At 48.9% G+C, this 13593-nt stretch overlaps 2 protein-coding genes across 2 annotated transcripts; both read right to left on the bottom strand.

Moving 5' to 3' along the window:
* Positions 1–3870: 3870 nt before the first annotated feature.
* On the bottom strand, positions 3871–6985 carry LOC145487106 (uncharacterized). Its single transcript, XM_081465826.1, has one exon. The coding sequence runs from the start codon at positions 6348–6350 to the stop codon at positions 5388–5390; it is 963 nt and encodes a 320-aa protein (XP_081321952.1). The 5' UTR covers positions 6351–6985; the 3' UTR covers positions 3871–5387.
* A 3460-nt stretch (positions 6986–10445) lies between these two features.
* On the bottom strand, positions 10446–11763 carry LOC145487127 (uncharacterized). The gene is made up of 2 exons (XM_081465852.1): positions 10829–11763; positions 10446–10795 (listed from the first exon to the last, which is right to left on the bottom strand). Exon 1 carries the CDS (start codon positions 11703–11705, stop codon positions 11184–11186), a length of 522 nt encoding a protein of 173 aa, XP_081321978.1. The 5' UTR covers positions 11706–11763; the 3' UTR covers positions 10446–10795; positions 10829–11183.
* Between the last annotated feature and the right edge of the window lie 1830 nt (positions 11764–13593).

Genomic DNA, 13593 nt, shown 5'->3' with positions numbered 1-13593 from the left:
CCGAAAGGGAAGAAAGTTAAAATTCTGTAAAAAAAATCAGGCGACGATCAAATTGCCAAAACAGCCTGTCAATGTAACAAGAAACATTTGCTTGTCTCGAATACAGGGTTTTTACCCGGATTTATATCGTTTTCTTTGTATGGCAAATTGTTAAAAATGTGCCCTAAAATGGCCGCTGAAAGCCTTCTCAGAGGGGCAAAACCAAGATGGTGGCCCCAGCGCTAAAATACGAATCAAATTGAACTGAAAGTTACATTTTTGTGAATCACTTATCTAGACCATTCATCTGAGAAACTTTGAGGAATTTGATTTTTTGTGGTCCAAATGGCCATGGTTGAAATTTTTCAGAGGGCGACTCTTAAATGGCTGACGAAACCGCGATCCACAATTCCGTATGGCCCAAGGCGTTCTGAAGCCGAAATTGATCACACTAGTTGATACTACTCAGAGTGTCAATACGTCCTAGCATAGAAGCCCCACTCTATAACTTCTTACGAAGTTTGACAAGATCGTTTTGGTTACAAGAAATCCAGATTTACTTGCGCTTTCACCTAGCGGTAGTATTTAGTAGTATAGGGGGAGTCAAACAAATACCGTTTCGCAGAGGGAGCTTTATTTCACCTTATCGCAGCCCCCACCGTCAAGTCCGGCCCTCACATGCTCGGGCCGGTTGAACTTGGGGGCTGCGAAACGGTGAAATTCAGCTCCCTCTTTGAAACAGTATTTGTTTGACTCCCCCTATACTACTTACAACAAAGGAGTGACACCAATTGGAAACAAGCGAGCCCGCTGTTATACCGCCCGAGCCGCGATGACTCGAGCGCCAAACTAGTGCGGGTGCCTGATGCGGGGCCGGAAAGAAAGCTGCGGACTTTCCGAGGCCATCCAAAATCTCCCTCCAGAGTTTCGTGAGATGATCTTCAAGGAGTACATCGCGATAAAAATTAAGGTAAAAAAGGAAATGGGTTGGGATAAGGTACACGAGCATATTTCAAAACTGGGTTGGGATAAGGTTCACGGGCATATTTCAAAACTGCCTTTCTGCCAATACAGGCAGCAGATTGTACCGATGGTAATTTGCTTTGAATATGCGAACTGCCGTTTCGAGGGATGTTGTTTCCCCTGTTACGAAAGTGGAACTCTTCATAAAGCAACTCTAAACCCTCCGATCGAGTTAATATCTTTCATAGAAGCCACCCCTGAGTACAAGAATTTTTTAAAAGTATGCTCCTGGGATGGTTATGATTGGAACGAGTGGTTCCTTTTTGGCCGGGAGCGTTAGCGAAAAGGCGGCGACTAACTTTCGTTCGAAGCAAAAGTTTTGTTTTGAAATCTGTGAGTTGCGTGACGTTTTCCTCAGAAGACTGGAACCAAATATTCCCCAGGCCCCTTGGACGAGCTGTACTGAAAAACATGGAGGACAACTCAAGATTTTTTTTGTTGTTTTGGCCGAAAACAACGAACCAGAAGAGAATTTACAAAAAAAATACGCCCAGTCAACGCGCTGTAAGTTATTTTTTTCACCACAGAAGCTGCCGAAGTGAAGCGAGCAGGAAGAAACGAGAAAATAGCAAGATTTGATCGCAGTGTTCGATCGCTCGTAACATGTGATATTCCTTGAACAAGGGTCTCAATCGGTTTCCTCTGCTTCTCGCATGGCTTCAACGACTTGATATGTTATCTGTCTGACCTCTTTCTGCCAAACGGGCGTAGAACGTTCCGTGAAAATAAAGCAAATAGCTGTGGAACAGCACAATCATTTTGGCCTTCAGAAGTGCTGTTGGGATATAATTTATTCATACAATCTCTAAATATAGCTCAAGCATGACATCATCTCGCCACCCAAAAGCGCATGCGTATTTGTGAAAACCTGCGAATTTAGGGAAAGGACAGAGAAGCAACACCACAAGTGATAGGAGAGGCGACTGGATCAATGTATATAGCTTGAGTAAATATACTATTTATCAGCGAGCAAATGATGGTGCTTTTGGACGTGAGGGTGGCCACCTCTGATTCCTCATACGGCACGTACAGGCGCTTGTCGGGGTATAGGGTGAGACCGTCCACGGTGACAACCCCGTGTGAACCCGCCCCGGCCCAGTGGAGACTGGGGGTGCTCAGAGGTCCCTAGGGACCTCAAACCTCGTCCAGAGGTAAAACGGGCGACAGCCGCCTTGTCAGCGGCGGGAAACTTCCAGCCTGGGCTAGGCAAAAGAATAGCCAACGAGCACCCCCGACAGGGTTTTGCCCTTTTGTGTGACCTGTCACGCAACGTCACGCGTAAAGGTAACGCGGTGTAACACAATCATCTGTTTTTAATAAGACTAAGAGATAGTTTCGTGTTTTTTCACTCAAAATTTAGTTCAAATCTGCGGTTTAATCCGCAAGTTGTTTTCTATATTCTTCCCGAACCTGGTTTCTTATTTTTTCAATATCTGGCTGGATTGGATTTGTTTGTATTCGCGCAAAGTTCGAGCCTAAAGTCTCTTTAAGCTGGCGATATTTCTGCATTTCACGTGTGATCAGTTGAAACTCCGTGTCAGAAACCCGATTATCATTAAGAGCCTGTGAGACGGCGAGGTTAATCAAGTCATGTTTCCCGATAACCAGAGAATGGATTCTCGAGTGCTTATTAACTTCGCGTTCAAGCTTCTTGTTGACAACGGACAAGCCAGTGGAAACTGCGCCAGATAAAGCCGCTATCCCGGCAACAGGCGCGCCGACAATAATTCCAACACCAGTGAGTGATGTTGCAAAAGCCCCAGAAGACAGAGCTGCCGTGACAGCGCCAAGGCCAACCACGGAATAGTGAAGCGCTTTCCGGGCTTTTTTATATTTTTTCAACACAAGCCTGTAATGCTCGACCTCAGCAGATATTTCTTTTTCAATTCTACTTATCTCGGTTAGCCGGAAATTCTCGGCATTTGTCGTTTCGGGAAGGCTTGGATAGAGTCTTCTTTCATTCTCGGCAGGCGGCGCGCTTGGTGGCAACAGATTTACCGAAGACATTGCGTATATATAGAGATTTAAGTTAACTCTAATTCAAAAAGAAGAGGGAAGCCCTTGAAATCGAAGAGTTCGCCATTTTCATCTTTCACGCTAATGGTGATGCTATTTATAAACTCGTCTGTAGAGCAGTCTCGCAAAACCTGTTGTGGAGAAGCCTGGTAGCTTACTTTTTCATAAGGCTCCCCTTTCACATCAAACAGGGCTAATACATCTGACCTTTTGCCATTGAACAGATTCCGTTCTGTGTCGATCAAATTACAATGAATAAAATATGTCGTTGGATATGTAAGCCGTTTTACGAATGTTGTAAGATCCAACTTTCGCCCGATACCAAGCAAACCGGCTAAATCGCGATCAAGTTCAATCGGTTTTCCCCCAAAATTTTTGATTACAAGCTGGCCAAGAGGTTGGTTTATTTCTGTTTCCAACGTCTATACAGATATTTGTCGAACAGACCGTCTATTTGTTTTGATATTCTTTTTAAATTATAATGCCCTGGGGGTAATTTACTAACTGTCAAAGCTTTATCTTTGTTTTTATCTCCCAAGGAGGCCGAACCTTCTTTTTTCAAAGTGTCCCAGCTGTTGTACAAACTGCAAGATATGAGTTTTATGAAATGCACTTTCGGTATCGGTTTTTCAAAAGATATTGTCCCTCCGTTCTGTTGCGTGACAATAGTGAGAACAACCATTTTATATTCAACAAATAAAATTGTGTTCAAATACAATGCCGAATGTGTGGGACGATATCGGTCAAGACCCCGGGTTTGGTGATCCCAAGTTTTTGAGAAAAGAAGATGCTGCGAAGAAAAAGGCGAGGACAAACTTTTTAAAACGCTTTCCAAAAGCGGACAAAAGCAGGTTCATTTCACAAGCAATGATCGACGAGAAAAATAACGTGACCGCGGAGGTGTTTTTCAAAGAGAGCGAAGACTCCTTTCAAAGCGTCTTCGGCTCAGACAGAAAATATTGGAGCGCCGAAATGAAAGAAGCGCTCGGTTTGGGAGACAGCGGAGGTTTTCCTTATCAAATGGCGCCGCTCGATTCAAAAGTTTCTTTGCCCATCCCTGCGGTACCTTTCGACGGAAAAGCGCCAAGCTTGAAAAAAATATTCAACGACGCAATCCAAATCTACGTCACGCCTGACCAATATTTCACGACAAAATTCCGAGAAATATTTCAAAAAACAAAACTCAGGCACACTTCTGCAGCCGAATCAAAACACTGGTTAGGAGGGCCCGACATGAAATATTGGCCGCAACAGCTCAACTTCGCGGTTTTCTGCGCGACACAGGGGTGTGGAGTTTCTCGCGAAATCTTTGACAGCGGAATGAATCTCCCACCGCAGATAAGAGCTTTTTATGTCTTCCACGTGTATTTCACGGTCAGGCGCATTTTGTTCCAGCTAGGAGGTATTCAGAGCATGAGCGCTTTGCCTGGAGACCCGCCTTTCAATCAATACAATAATCATTATGACGTTGCTTCGTACAAAAGGCTATGCAACGAGTTCGGTATAGACCCCTCGAGCGATTTCCGCTACACGCACGGGGAAAACCACGGTCTGGGAAGCGTTTATGTTTACGTGTCCGGCGCCGGCGCGTCGAAAACCGACTATATATCCGGGATGGAACAAATTCAGCGATGAAGGTGGCAAAGCTATTCAAGGAGACTTGATTTATTACATCGAGCCGGGGGCCGCTTCTGATACGCAATCGGACTGGTTCGCGCCAAACACAGCATCAGGTTTGACGCAGGCGGGCTTGGCACGAATCAACCAGTCAATCGAGGCTTTCGTTTACTGCGTTCTGGGCGCACAAGTCAACGTCCACAGCAGCATTCTCGGTTCTGGTGGCCGAGCAAGAGAAGCCCAGAGCGAGTTCCTGGTGCTGGTAGAAGACGCGATCAGACAGCCCGACTTGGCCAAGAGCGTGCAAAGGTACCAGCTCGCGGTGGATCAAGCGAAGGTCAGGCTCAATCTCGCTGTAGCCCCCATGGCTTGGCTCATGCCCGCACAAATGATAATAAACACCGCAAGCACGGTCGGCTACAACAACAAGCTGAAACAGGCGGTCTCGGGGATGAAACTGGGAGTGAACAACGAGGTAAACCCGGAGACAAAAAAATCTGCCCTCAAACTCATGGCAGGCGGCCCATCAAAAATTAACCCTCCCAACAGCCACCCGTCCAACGCGATACACAAAGCCGCAACAGCCAAATCAAGGAAACCAGCTTCGACCGAAACTGAACAAGCACAGCCGACGGCGCAAAAAATAGAGCCCACGGCTCCAGATAAAACACCGCAACACGAAATTAACAAAATGGCTGTCATTGTCGGTGTAGTTGGATTATCGGCGTTGCTGTTCATGGCTTGGAGGTAAGTTAACGCTGCTTCTTAAAATATTGTTCGAACAAAAAGGCAACCGCGGCAAGAATGAGCAGCCAGGTGTGCTCGGCCAGAAACCCGACGACTTGGCCGGCGGCTTTGAAAAGGAAGCTCACAATCGAGCCAATCAGCCTGGCCAGCAGAGAACCAAGTTTCGCGGCAATATCTTTGAGGCCATTTCCCAAAGCTTTGCCGGTGGCTTTCAAACCTCTGGTGAGGGCCCCGATGACGGCTCCGATTGTGGTCCCGGCGGCGAGAAGAATAACGGTCAATGTCACGACATGTTTTTTGAAGATCTCTTTGACCCTTTCCAGAAGAGGCCGCCCCCTTTCCCTTTCTGCAATCTGAGTTTGCAAACGCGCGATCTCCTCGTTTCTTTCTGCAACTCTGCCTTCTGCGGCTTCTTTTTCAGAGGGTGAGGCATTCTCATCTTGGATGATCGCCTGGTCTTCCTCGTTTTGGCGTTGCAGCTCGCTTTCCTCCTCTTTCAGGTCGTCCAACGGTTTTGTTTGGTTGAGCCTTTCTTCCATGGCGTTTGTTTCACTTTCTTTTGCTGCGAGGCTGGCCCTGAGTCTGTCAACCTTGGCTTGTTCTTTTTCTCTGTTTTTTGCTTGTTTTGTAAGCGAGTCCAAAGCTTTTTTCTTGTTTTCAAGATCGGTTTGATAGTTCCTTTTCAGTTGTTTCAGCCTACGCAGCTCTGCTTCACTTTCAATATTCGAACCTTGTTCATCCTGAATGGCCTCAATCTGAGCGTCGGTTTGCTCGATTTTTCGTCTCAGAGCTTCTGCTTCTTTTTTTTCTTCTTCTCTTTGCGAAGAGAGTGTTTCCGCCTGTTGTAGTTGCTTTTCAGCTTCTATCAGTCTTTGGCGCTGTTCTCTGATTGTATCTCTGTCTTCATCTATAATTTCTTTACGGCTCGGTCCAAGTTGATCGCTGAAGTTTTCTAAAAAACTTTTCATGAAGCCTGACCCATCATCTTTTAGAATCTTGTACTCAATCGGTTTTCTGACCCCCCCCCCCCCCTATAGCAACAATTTTTCCCTCATTTTTTCCAGTGCCTCTTCTTATTGGGATTTTTTCAAAGTTTGTATTCGGGAATTTGTCTTTTATCGTATCTACAGCTTTTTTGAGTTTTTGCCGCAAATAACTTTCTTTTTGAAGATCACTGATTGAACGTGTTCTTCCAAGCAAAGGGGTTTCTTCCTGGTAAGAAGTGTCAGGAAGGCCGGACTGCTCATGAACCGTAGTACGCATTTCCGTTTGTTCGCCCCCGTGGTAGGGGTCGCCAGGCTGCTAGGGAGTGGACGCCGCGCCTAGCTGAAAAGGATGGGTTGTGTCAACCTCTAGTTCTTCATCACCATCATCGTCGTGGTCAATCCGGTTGTCAAGGCCCGTGTCTTCGTAACCAAATTCGCCGCCTTTCGACATAGCGATATATTGCAAGCCTATTATTTTTCAAATTAGAAATAATCGCCGGGATATTTATACAATGTCAGTTGTTCCAGAGAACCTTCGCCCAACGTACAGCGAAAAGACAGTACACGCCATGAAGGCCGAGCGCGCGGTCAAGCGGATCACCTTTAACCCCTCGGAGGCCAACCGCGACAATACGCTGTACGTTTACGTGCCCAAGCTGAACGAGAACGAGGTTCTGGTGCCGGACTCGCTAGCGCTTGTCTTTGACATCGACCTTTCTGGAGGGCACGCCAACAACTTCCTTGTCCAAAAGGTCACGCGGGCGCTCGTTGACAGGCTGGTCGTGAAGTTTGCGGGAACAACCCTGCAAGACACGGTTGGGTACGGCATCTACAAAACTTTCGAAGACCTTTTTCTTTCGCAGGAAGAGCGAGACATCAGGATTCTCGAAGGGATTCAGAGCGAGGATCTATGCAAGATCCGCTCAGACACGGGAGACAAGAAAACCTCGGGCGTCGACGCTGAAAACAAGCTGAACGAGGTTTACGGAAAAAAGTACCGGATTAGGCTGGACCATCAGATCTTAACCGACCACGGCGTTTTCTACCCTTAGGCCCTTTACAACGACCTCACGTTCGACCTAAAACTTGCCGAAGCTATACACGTGGTCAAAGGCCCCGACACAACCCAGCTGAAATACAAGCTGAAAAACATCCAGCTCGAGTACAAAATGATCCGCAGCAAGACTCTGGCAGACGAGGCGCGGAGCGTGCTGAGATGGCTTTCCGAGGGCACCAACACGCTCATAATCCTCGACGACTGCGCAGCCTCCAAGGACGTGAAAGGGCGCACAGGCGAGCTGGTGAATCTCGCCTTTTCTGCTCGACATATGGGCATCAGCGTTTGGGTGCTGACCCAGAAGTTGACCGGCATAACAGCTTCCTTCCGGGAGAACGTTGCGGCGATCTTCGCGAGCAGCTGGCCGTGCTGGTGTCCACAGGCAAAGCCAAAGAGGCCATCGGAGTGCAGTTGACCCACGAGCAGGTGAAGCGCCCTGAGCGGCAAAGAGGTCGACAAATTCACCAAACGCTACGAGACGTACGTGGGCTCAAAGACAACGGAAAGCCTGATCGACAGCTTCATTTTTCTTGCAACCAAAGTGGTCGGAATGACCGTCAAAATCAAAGACATCGACGCTTACCAAAAAGAACTCAGAAACGACTACATCTTGAACAAAGAGCTCTCCAATCTGGCCGGCAACCTTGCTTTGAAGTGCGACCGGTTTCTTGCTGCGGCCAACGCGACGCTGATCACCATTACACATGTTGATTTCAGTCAACAGTTGCCGGAGCAGAGCCACCCTTCTCGTAATGAACAGGGCTATCCGCTTGAGGGCGTTGACGAAGTACCCGGCTCAGCAGCTGCAGAATAACCGGTCACCATTCATTAACAACTGCTGAGGGTTCGCTTCAGAATGTCAACCGAACAATCCGAGAGCGCACCTGGACAAAGTCCACCTGCCGTCACGGCGCCTCAGGTCGAGACCCAGGCAGCACCTGCCGCCGATATCACACAGTAAGCGACAACTCCGACTGCAACCACGCAGCGCGTAAAAAAATCCAAAGCGTGTGGCTGCTGGAAAAATGGTTGCCGAAAGAACGCGGCTCGCCCGGGAAGAACAGAAGAAAGCAGCCAAGGCTTATCACGCGGAAAATAAAGCGAAAGCCGCCATAGCGGCCCCTGAGCCAGCCCCGACTACAGAAGGTGAAAGCCCAAAGAGCGAAAGCCCAAAGAGCGGCGGCCTCAACACCAACGAATGGATTGCTATTGGCGGCATAGGCGTTTCACTGCTCGGGATTTATTACAAACGTGAAGAGCTCAAGGGTATGGCTAATGCCGCATTTGACAAAATAAAAACGCCAGTGCCCACGCCTGAGCCCGCGCGTGTTGAGCCAGAACCCGCTCGCGCGACACAGCGAAAAGGATTTTAAAAAATGATTTGAACTTTTGTGTGAGAAGTATATCACGATGCCGAAACTTCACATTGCAAATAGTCTCTTGTCTTCAGCCGCAATTTTTGGTATAGGGATTTTGTGGTACGACTTCAACAAAAAGGTTTGTGAAAGAGTCTCCCATCTTATCAACATAATGTGGTGTGAAACGGCCGAAGAAAGGGAAACAAGATGGAAAAAAGAAATAGAAGAAAGAAGAAGAAGAAGAGAAGAAGAAGAGAAGACAAGGATAGAAGAAGAGATTAAAAGACTTGGAGATAAGAAAAGGATAGAAGAAGAAGAGAAGACAGATTAATTTTGTTTTGAACTTTTGTTCTTAACTTATATCAAACGCATCATGTCCGACAACAAGCTTGTCAAGACCGTCATTGAGGCCGCAACTCTCACGGGATTAGCCGCGGGCATCGGCTGGGCCGCAAAAAAGGTTGTGAAAGAAGATTTCACCTCTGATCCCAAAAGCAGCCCGATGAATTACGTGAAGTTCACCGCCGTCATGGCGTGCAGCATTGCGCTCAAAAAGTACCTCGAGGACCAGAAAATCCTTCCCACCAGCGTTTGAAATTCGTTTTGAAGAAAGGAAAAAGTCTATTATATTGCGCCATGGCGAGTATTGCAAGCGTCGACGTTCACGAGGCTGTTTCGAGATCCGCGAGAGAAAATGAAAAGAGCTACGATGAAGCACTCAAGGAGTTCCTTGAGCTTCTCGAGCATTCACTTCTCAACCACGCCTGGATCGAGGCAAACGTGAATAAAAAAGAAGATGCGGAGTTTTTGAAAGATTGTCAAGTGCGAGCCGCCGAGGCGTATCAAAACGCCAAAGAAAAATACAAGATCGAACCCGAAGGCCTTCTCGACTGGATTGCGAACAACTTGGTACTATACAAGGAAAACAGGAATAACTTAGAGTTATGATTTGAAAAAAGCTTCCGATAATATATAACCATGGCGAGCATCGCGATTATGATTGGCGGGGCTGTGTTGAACGCCACGGCTTTTATCGGAGGCAATTATCTGGCGAGGGCGCTTGGCGGGGGCGACAAAGCTGCACTTGAAGAAAAAAAGCGTCACGACAAAGCTTTCGAAGATTATCAAGCGGCTTACGCCAAATACACGCGAGACCGAACACAACTTCTCGACTGGATCGCGACTAACGCCCAAGAAAAGGAGCAGGCCAAGCAGAACTTCACCAACACGGACTACGCCTTCAAACTCTACAACCAGGCGCATCCTGACGAACAGATGGTACCCCCCAAGGAGCTCAAGTTCTCAGATTTCTATCAGCCAAGCGAGCAGCAGAAAAAGGGTGAACTCGTGTTCGTGGGCGCCGGGGCGCTCGCTCTGGGCTACGCAGCTTTCCTTTTCCTTTAAACGTTTTTACGCCTTACTTATATGGACGCCAAACTCGCAAAGATTTATTGGAAAGGAATCGCCGCGATAAAAAAAATTAGCCGAGGCCGCCAAGGTACCTGAAGAAACCGCAAAAAAATTGGCTGATCAGGCAAGCACTCTGGCAGATATTCCTCCCCGCGCCGAAGCGAATTCCTCGACCGAAATTCGACGTTCCCACACCCAACAAGGTCCATCAGGCGGACCTTTTTTCTGCCGCACGACAAACTACCCCGCGGCCGCAAAGTTTTCAAATACGCGCTGAATGTTGTCGACGTGGCCAGCCGCTACAAAGAGGCCGAACCCCTGACTTCGAAAAATTCTGATGAGGTCGCCCAGGCTTTTCAAAAGATTTACAAGCGCTCGCCTCTCAAATGGCCTGAAATGCTGCAGGTTGATCCTGGGCGCGAATTCATGGGCGCTGTCACAAAAGAGATGGACAACCACAAAACCTTCATCCGGCGCGGGTGTGTTGACATTCACCGCGACCAGGCCATTGTTGAACGTTTCAACCGCACTCTGGCTGAGCGCTTGTTCGGACACCAGTACGCCGTGGAAATGCGACTCCCTGAGGGCCAGCGGTCCACCGCCTGGGTGAAAAGACTTCCAGAAGTTGTTTCGACTTTGAACAACGAGGTCACAAGCCTTATCGGCAAGAAACCCGCCGTTGCCATCAAAGAAAAATCTGTTTATGCAAGGCCGTCGACACCTTACTCGAGGCCTGTTGGGAAAAACGAAAAAAATACTCCCCTCTCTTGTCCAAGTTCGTTATCTCTACCAGCCTGGCGAGCTTGAAGGGGGCGTGAAAAGAGCCACAGACCCAATCTGGTCTTTGAAAGTTTACAACATTGAAAGGTCTTTCATCAAACCGGATCAACCCGTTCTCTACTATCTGCGCGACGGGCCAAAGCGCGGCTTCGTGCGTGAAGAGCTGCTTGTTGTTCCTCCAAACACTACTCTTCCTCCGGCTGACGTGAACTAAATGTGAAACTCGATCGGTTCGGTGTGAATCCCGTCGGGCAGCACCCACCGCTTGTCGTAATAAGCGCTAAGCCCCAGCTTCTGCTGCTCGTAAGTGACCATCTGCCCGTCCCGCATCCTGAAACCTCTGTTGGTCGCCATATCCTTACTGCCTTCCAACGCTTCCTTAAAACGCTGCCACGTGATCTCGTTCTGCTTCTTCGACATCCCCTTCGTGCTGAACTTCTTTTTTTCGCCCCCCTCTCCTTCGTCGGCGAAATAGCACTTCGAGCAGAGCGCGATCATCCGGCTGCCCTCGAACTCAAGTTTGAAGAGGCCTGGGGTCCGGCCGCTCCACTTGTCCCAAGGCAGGCACTGATTTTTTTCCGCCTCGAATTCGGCTTTCAACTCTGGCCGGACAATGTCTTCGAGCCGCTCCCCCGAGATTGCCATGTAGTTGCTGTCCGTGTCCATCTGGATGAGCTCGAAGTCTCTTCTGTCGACGTAGTTGTCGAGAAAGTCGTAGTAGAATTCCAGCATCCGCAGCTTCGCCAGCTGATAAACAGCGATTCCAATCTGGAACGGCCGTCTGATTGTGATCCGGAGCTTGCGGCTTTGCAGCTCGTAGGCTTGCGGCTTTGCAGCTCGTAGGCCTCCCCGATCTCGTCGAGGTCTTCGAAATACGCCCTCCGCAGCGCTCTGTCGACAACCTTCTCGTCGTTCGTGTATATCACGCTCGTTTGCCGCTCCAGCGCTTCAATCAGCTTCCCGTACGCGCTGTTCCCAGCAGTTTGAACACATCGGCGAGCAGCGCTTTGCTGCGTTCCGCGTCTCCTGTCCGGCGCACCTCCGTCACCTGCTCCACGAACCAGGTAAAGATCTTGCCCGGCTCGTAGTCGATTGTTCTGGAAACTTTCGTGACAACCGCCCCGTAGTTCACGTACCACAACAGCAGAGGGGCGTACACCAGCAGCCGTTCTCCGGACAGCGCCCCCACAAGCTTTCTCCCGTCTCCACGCTGTCTGCCTGTTCTTGCCAAGTAGTCTTCCATATGTTTCGGCACAGCTTCGGCAGGAATCCTTTTGTTGTAAAAGAAAGGGCACATCTCCTCGAACATTGGCCGCAAACGCTCTGGGATCTCTATGCGAACTTCGGCGAAGCCGAACCACTCCCCGGCTTTCAACCGGCGAATCACAACTTCGGCCGCTTCCGCTCTGCGGTCATCGTCGTAGTGCACGACCTTCTCCTTCCCGCAAGGCATTTCTCTGAACATGGTCGAGAGATAGAGAGTGCTGGCGTCGAAACCGAGAATCTTTTTGCAAAGACGCGGTTCTTCGAACTGATGCGACCTTATCCGTGCCACACCGGCCTCGTGCCGTCTTGTGAAAACCAGGCTCGGTCCGCCAACAACCGCCGCTTTGAGCATTTCATAAGCTTCTTTGCTTGGGCTGTAAAGGTCAGCGCCGCGCTCGATTGCCCCTCGGAGCAAATAGTGAAAACTGATTCCTGGCATGCCCACCGCTTCTTTCAGAATGTCGATTCCCTTTTCGGTGTAAAAGTTTCTCATCTTTTCGAGCGTCTCGAGGCCGGGCTCCACATCAAGATTGTTGTAGTAACACAGCCGGTCTTTGAAGGTGCGCATGCCCTTTTCTTTGAACAGCCGCTGGCACCCCTCCCACTCTTCCCGCGTGAGAACGTAGCCGCCCTTCAACTTCGAATACCAGGCCTCGTATTCTGGGAGCCCGGGGTAATCCAGCTTTGCGTAGGTGTCGAACCATTCGTAGGGGAACCACGTTTTGACTGTCTTGCATCCGTAAGCTTTCACCTATTTGTCATAGCTCGTCCCCGGACCGAGATAGTTGATGATGTCGAGGAAACGGGCCACCCTGGTGAGCAAGAACATGACTTTGTTCCCCTTTTTCGCGACCCTGATCTTCTTTTCTTCCTCGGCAAGAACGCTGGTAAAGTTGTTTTTGATCAGATTGAGGTCATAGGTGCCTGAGTTGAACCCCAACATTGGTACCTGGTCGCACCATTCGCGAATTTTTCCCCACTACTCTTTTGGTAGCAGGTGCACGTCTTCTGGAACGAACTCCGCGCGCACCTGGTCCTGGATGTTTTTCCCGCGTCTCTCCAGCTCTTTCATGAACTTTCGGACCAACTCCGCGGAGTCTCTTTCACAGATGTGGGTTTTCGATCGTCAACGCTCCTGTCGGCTCTTTTCGGTAATTTTTGTCTCTATACGACTCGAAATCATAAATTATCGCGTGCGGGTACGTTTTCGTTTCCTTCTTCGGGAGTTCCCCGTTCAGAATCCCAACTTCGCAAGCCCAGGCTTCGATTACTTCATAGCCCTTCTTCCGCAGAAATGCGGTACGGTTCATGGTGGCTTGGTACAATTGTTCGGGTGTTTTACCGCCATTCAGAA

This window comes from Orbicella franksi, chromosome 5 (assembly GCF_964199315.1).
Source record: "Orbicella franksi chromosome 5, jaOrbFran1.1, whole genome shotgun sequence".
NCBI classification, from domain to species: Eukaryota; Metazoa; Cnidaria; class Anthozoa; order Scleractinia; family Merulinidae; genus Orbicella; species Orbicella franksi.
Note: the sequence above shows the minus strand (reverse complement) of the source record. Positions and strands in the feature narration are given on the sequence as shown.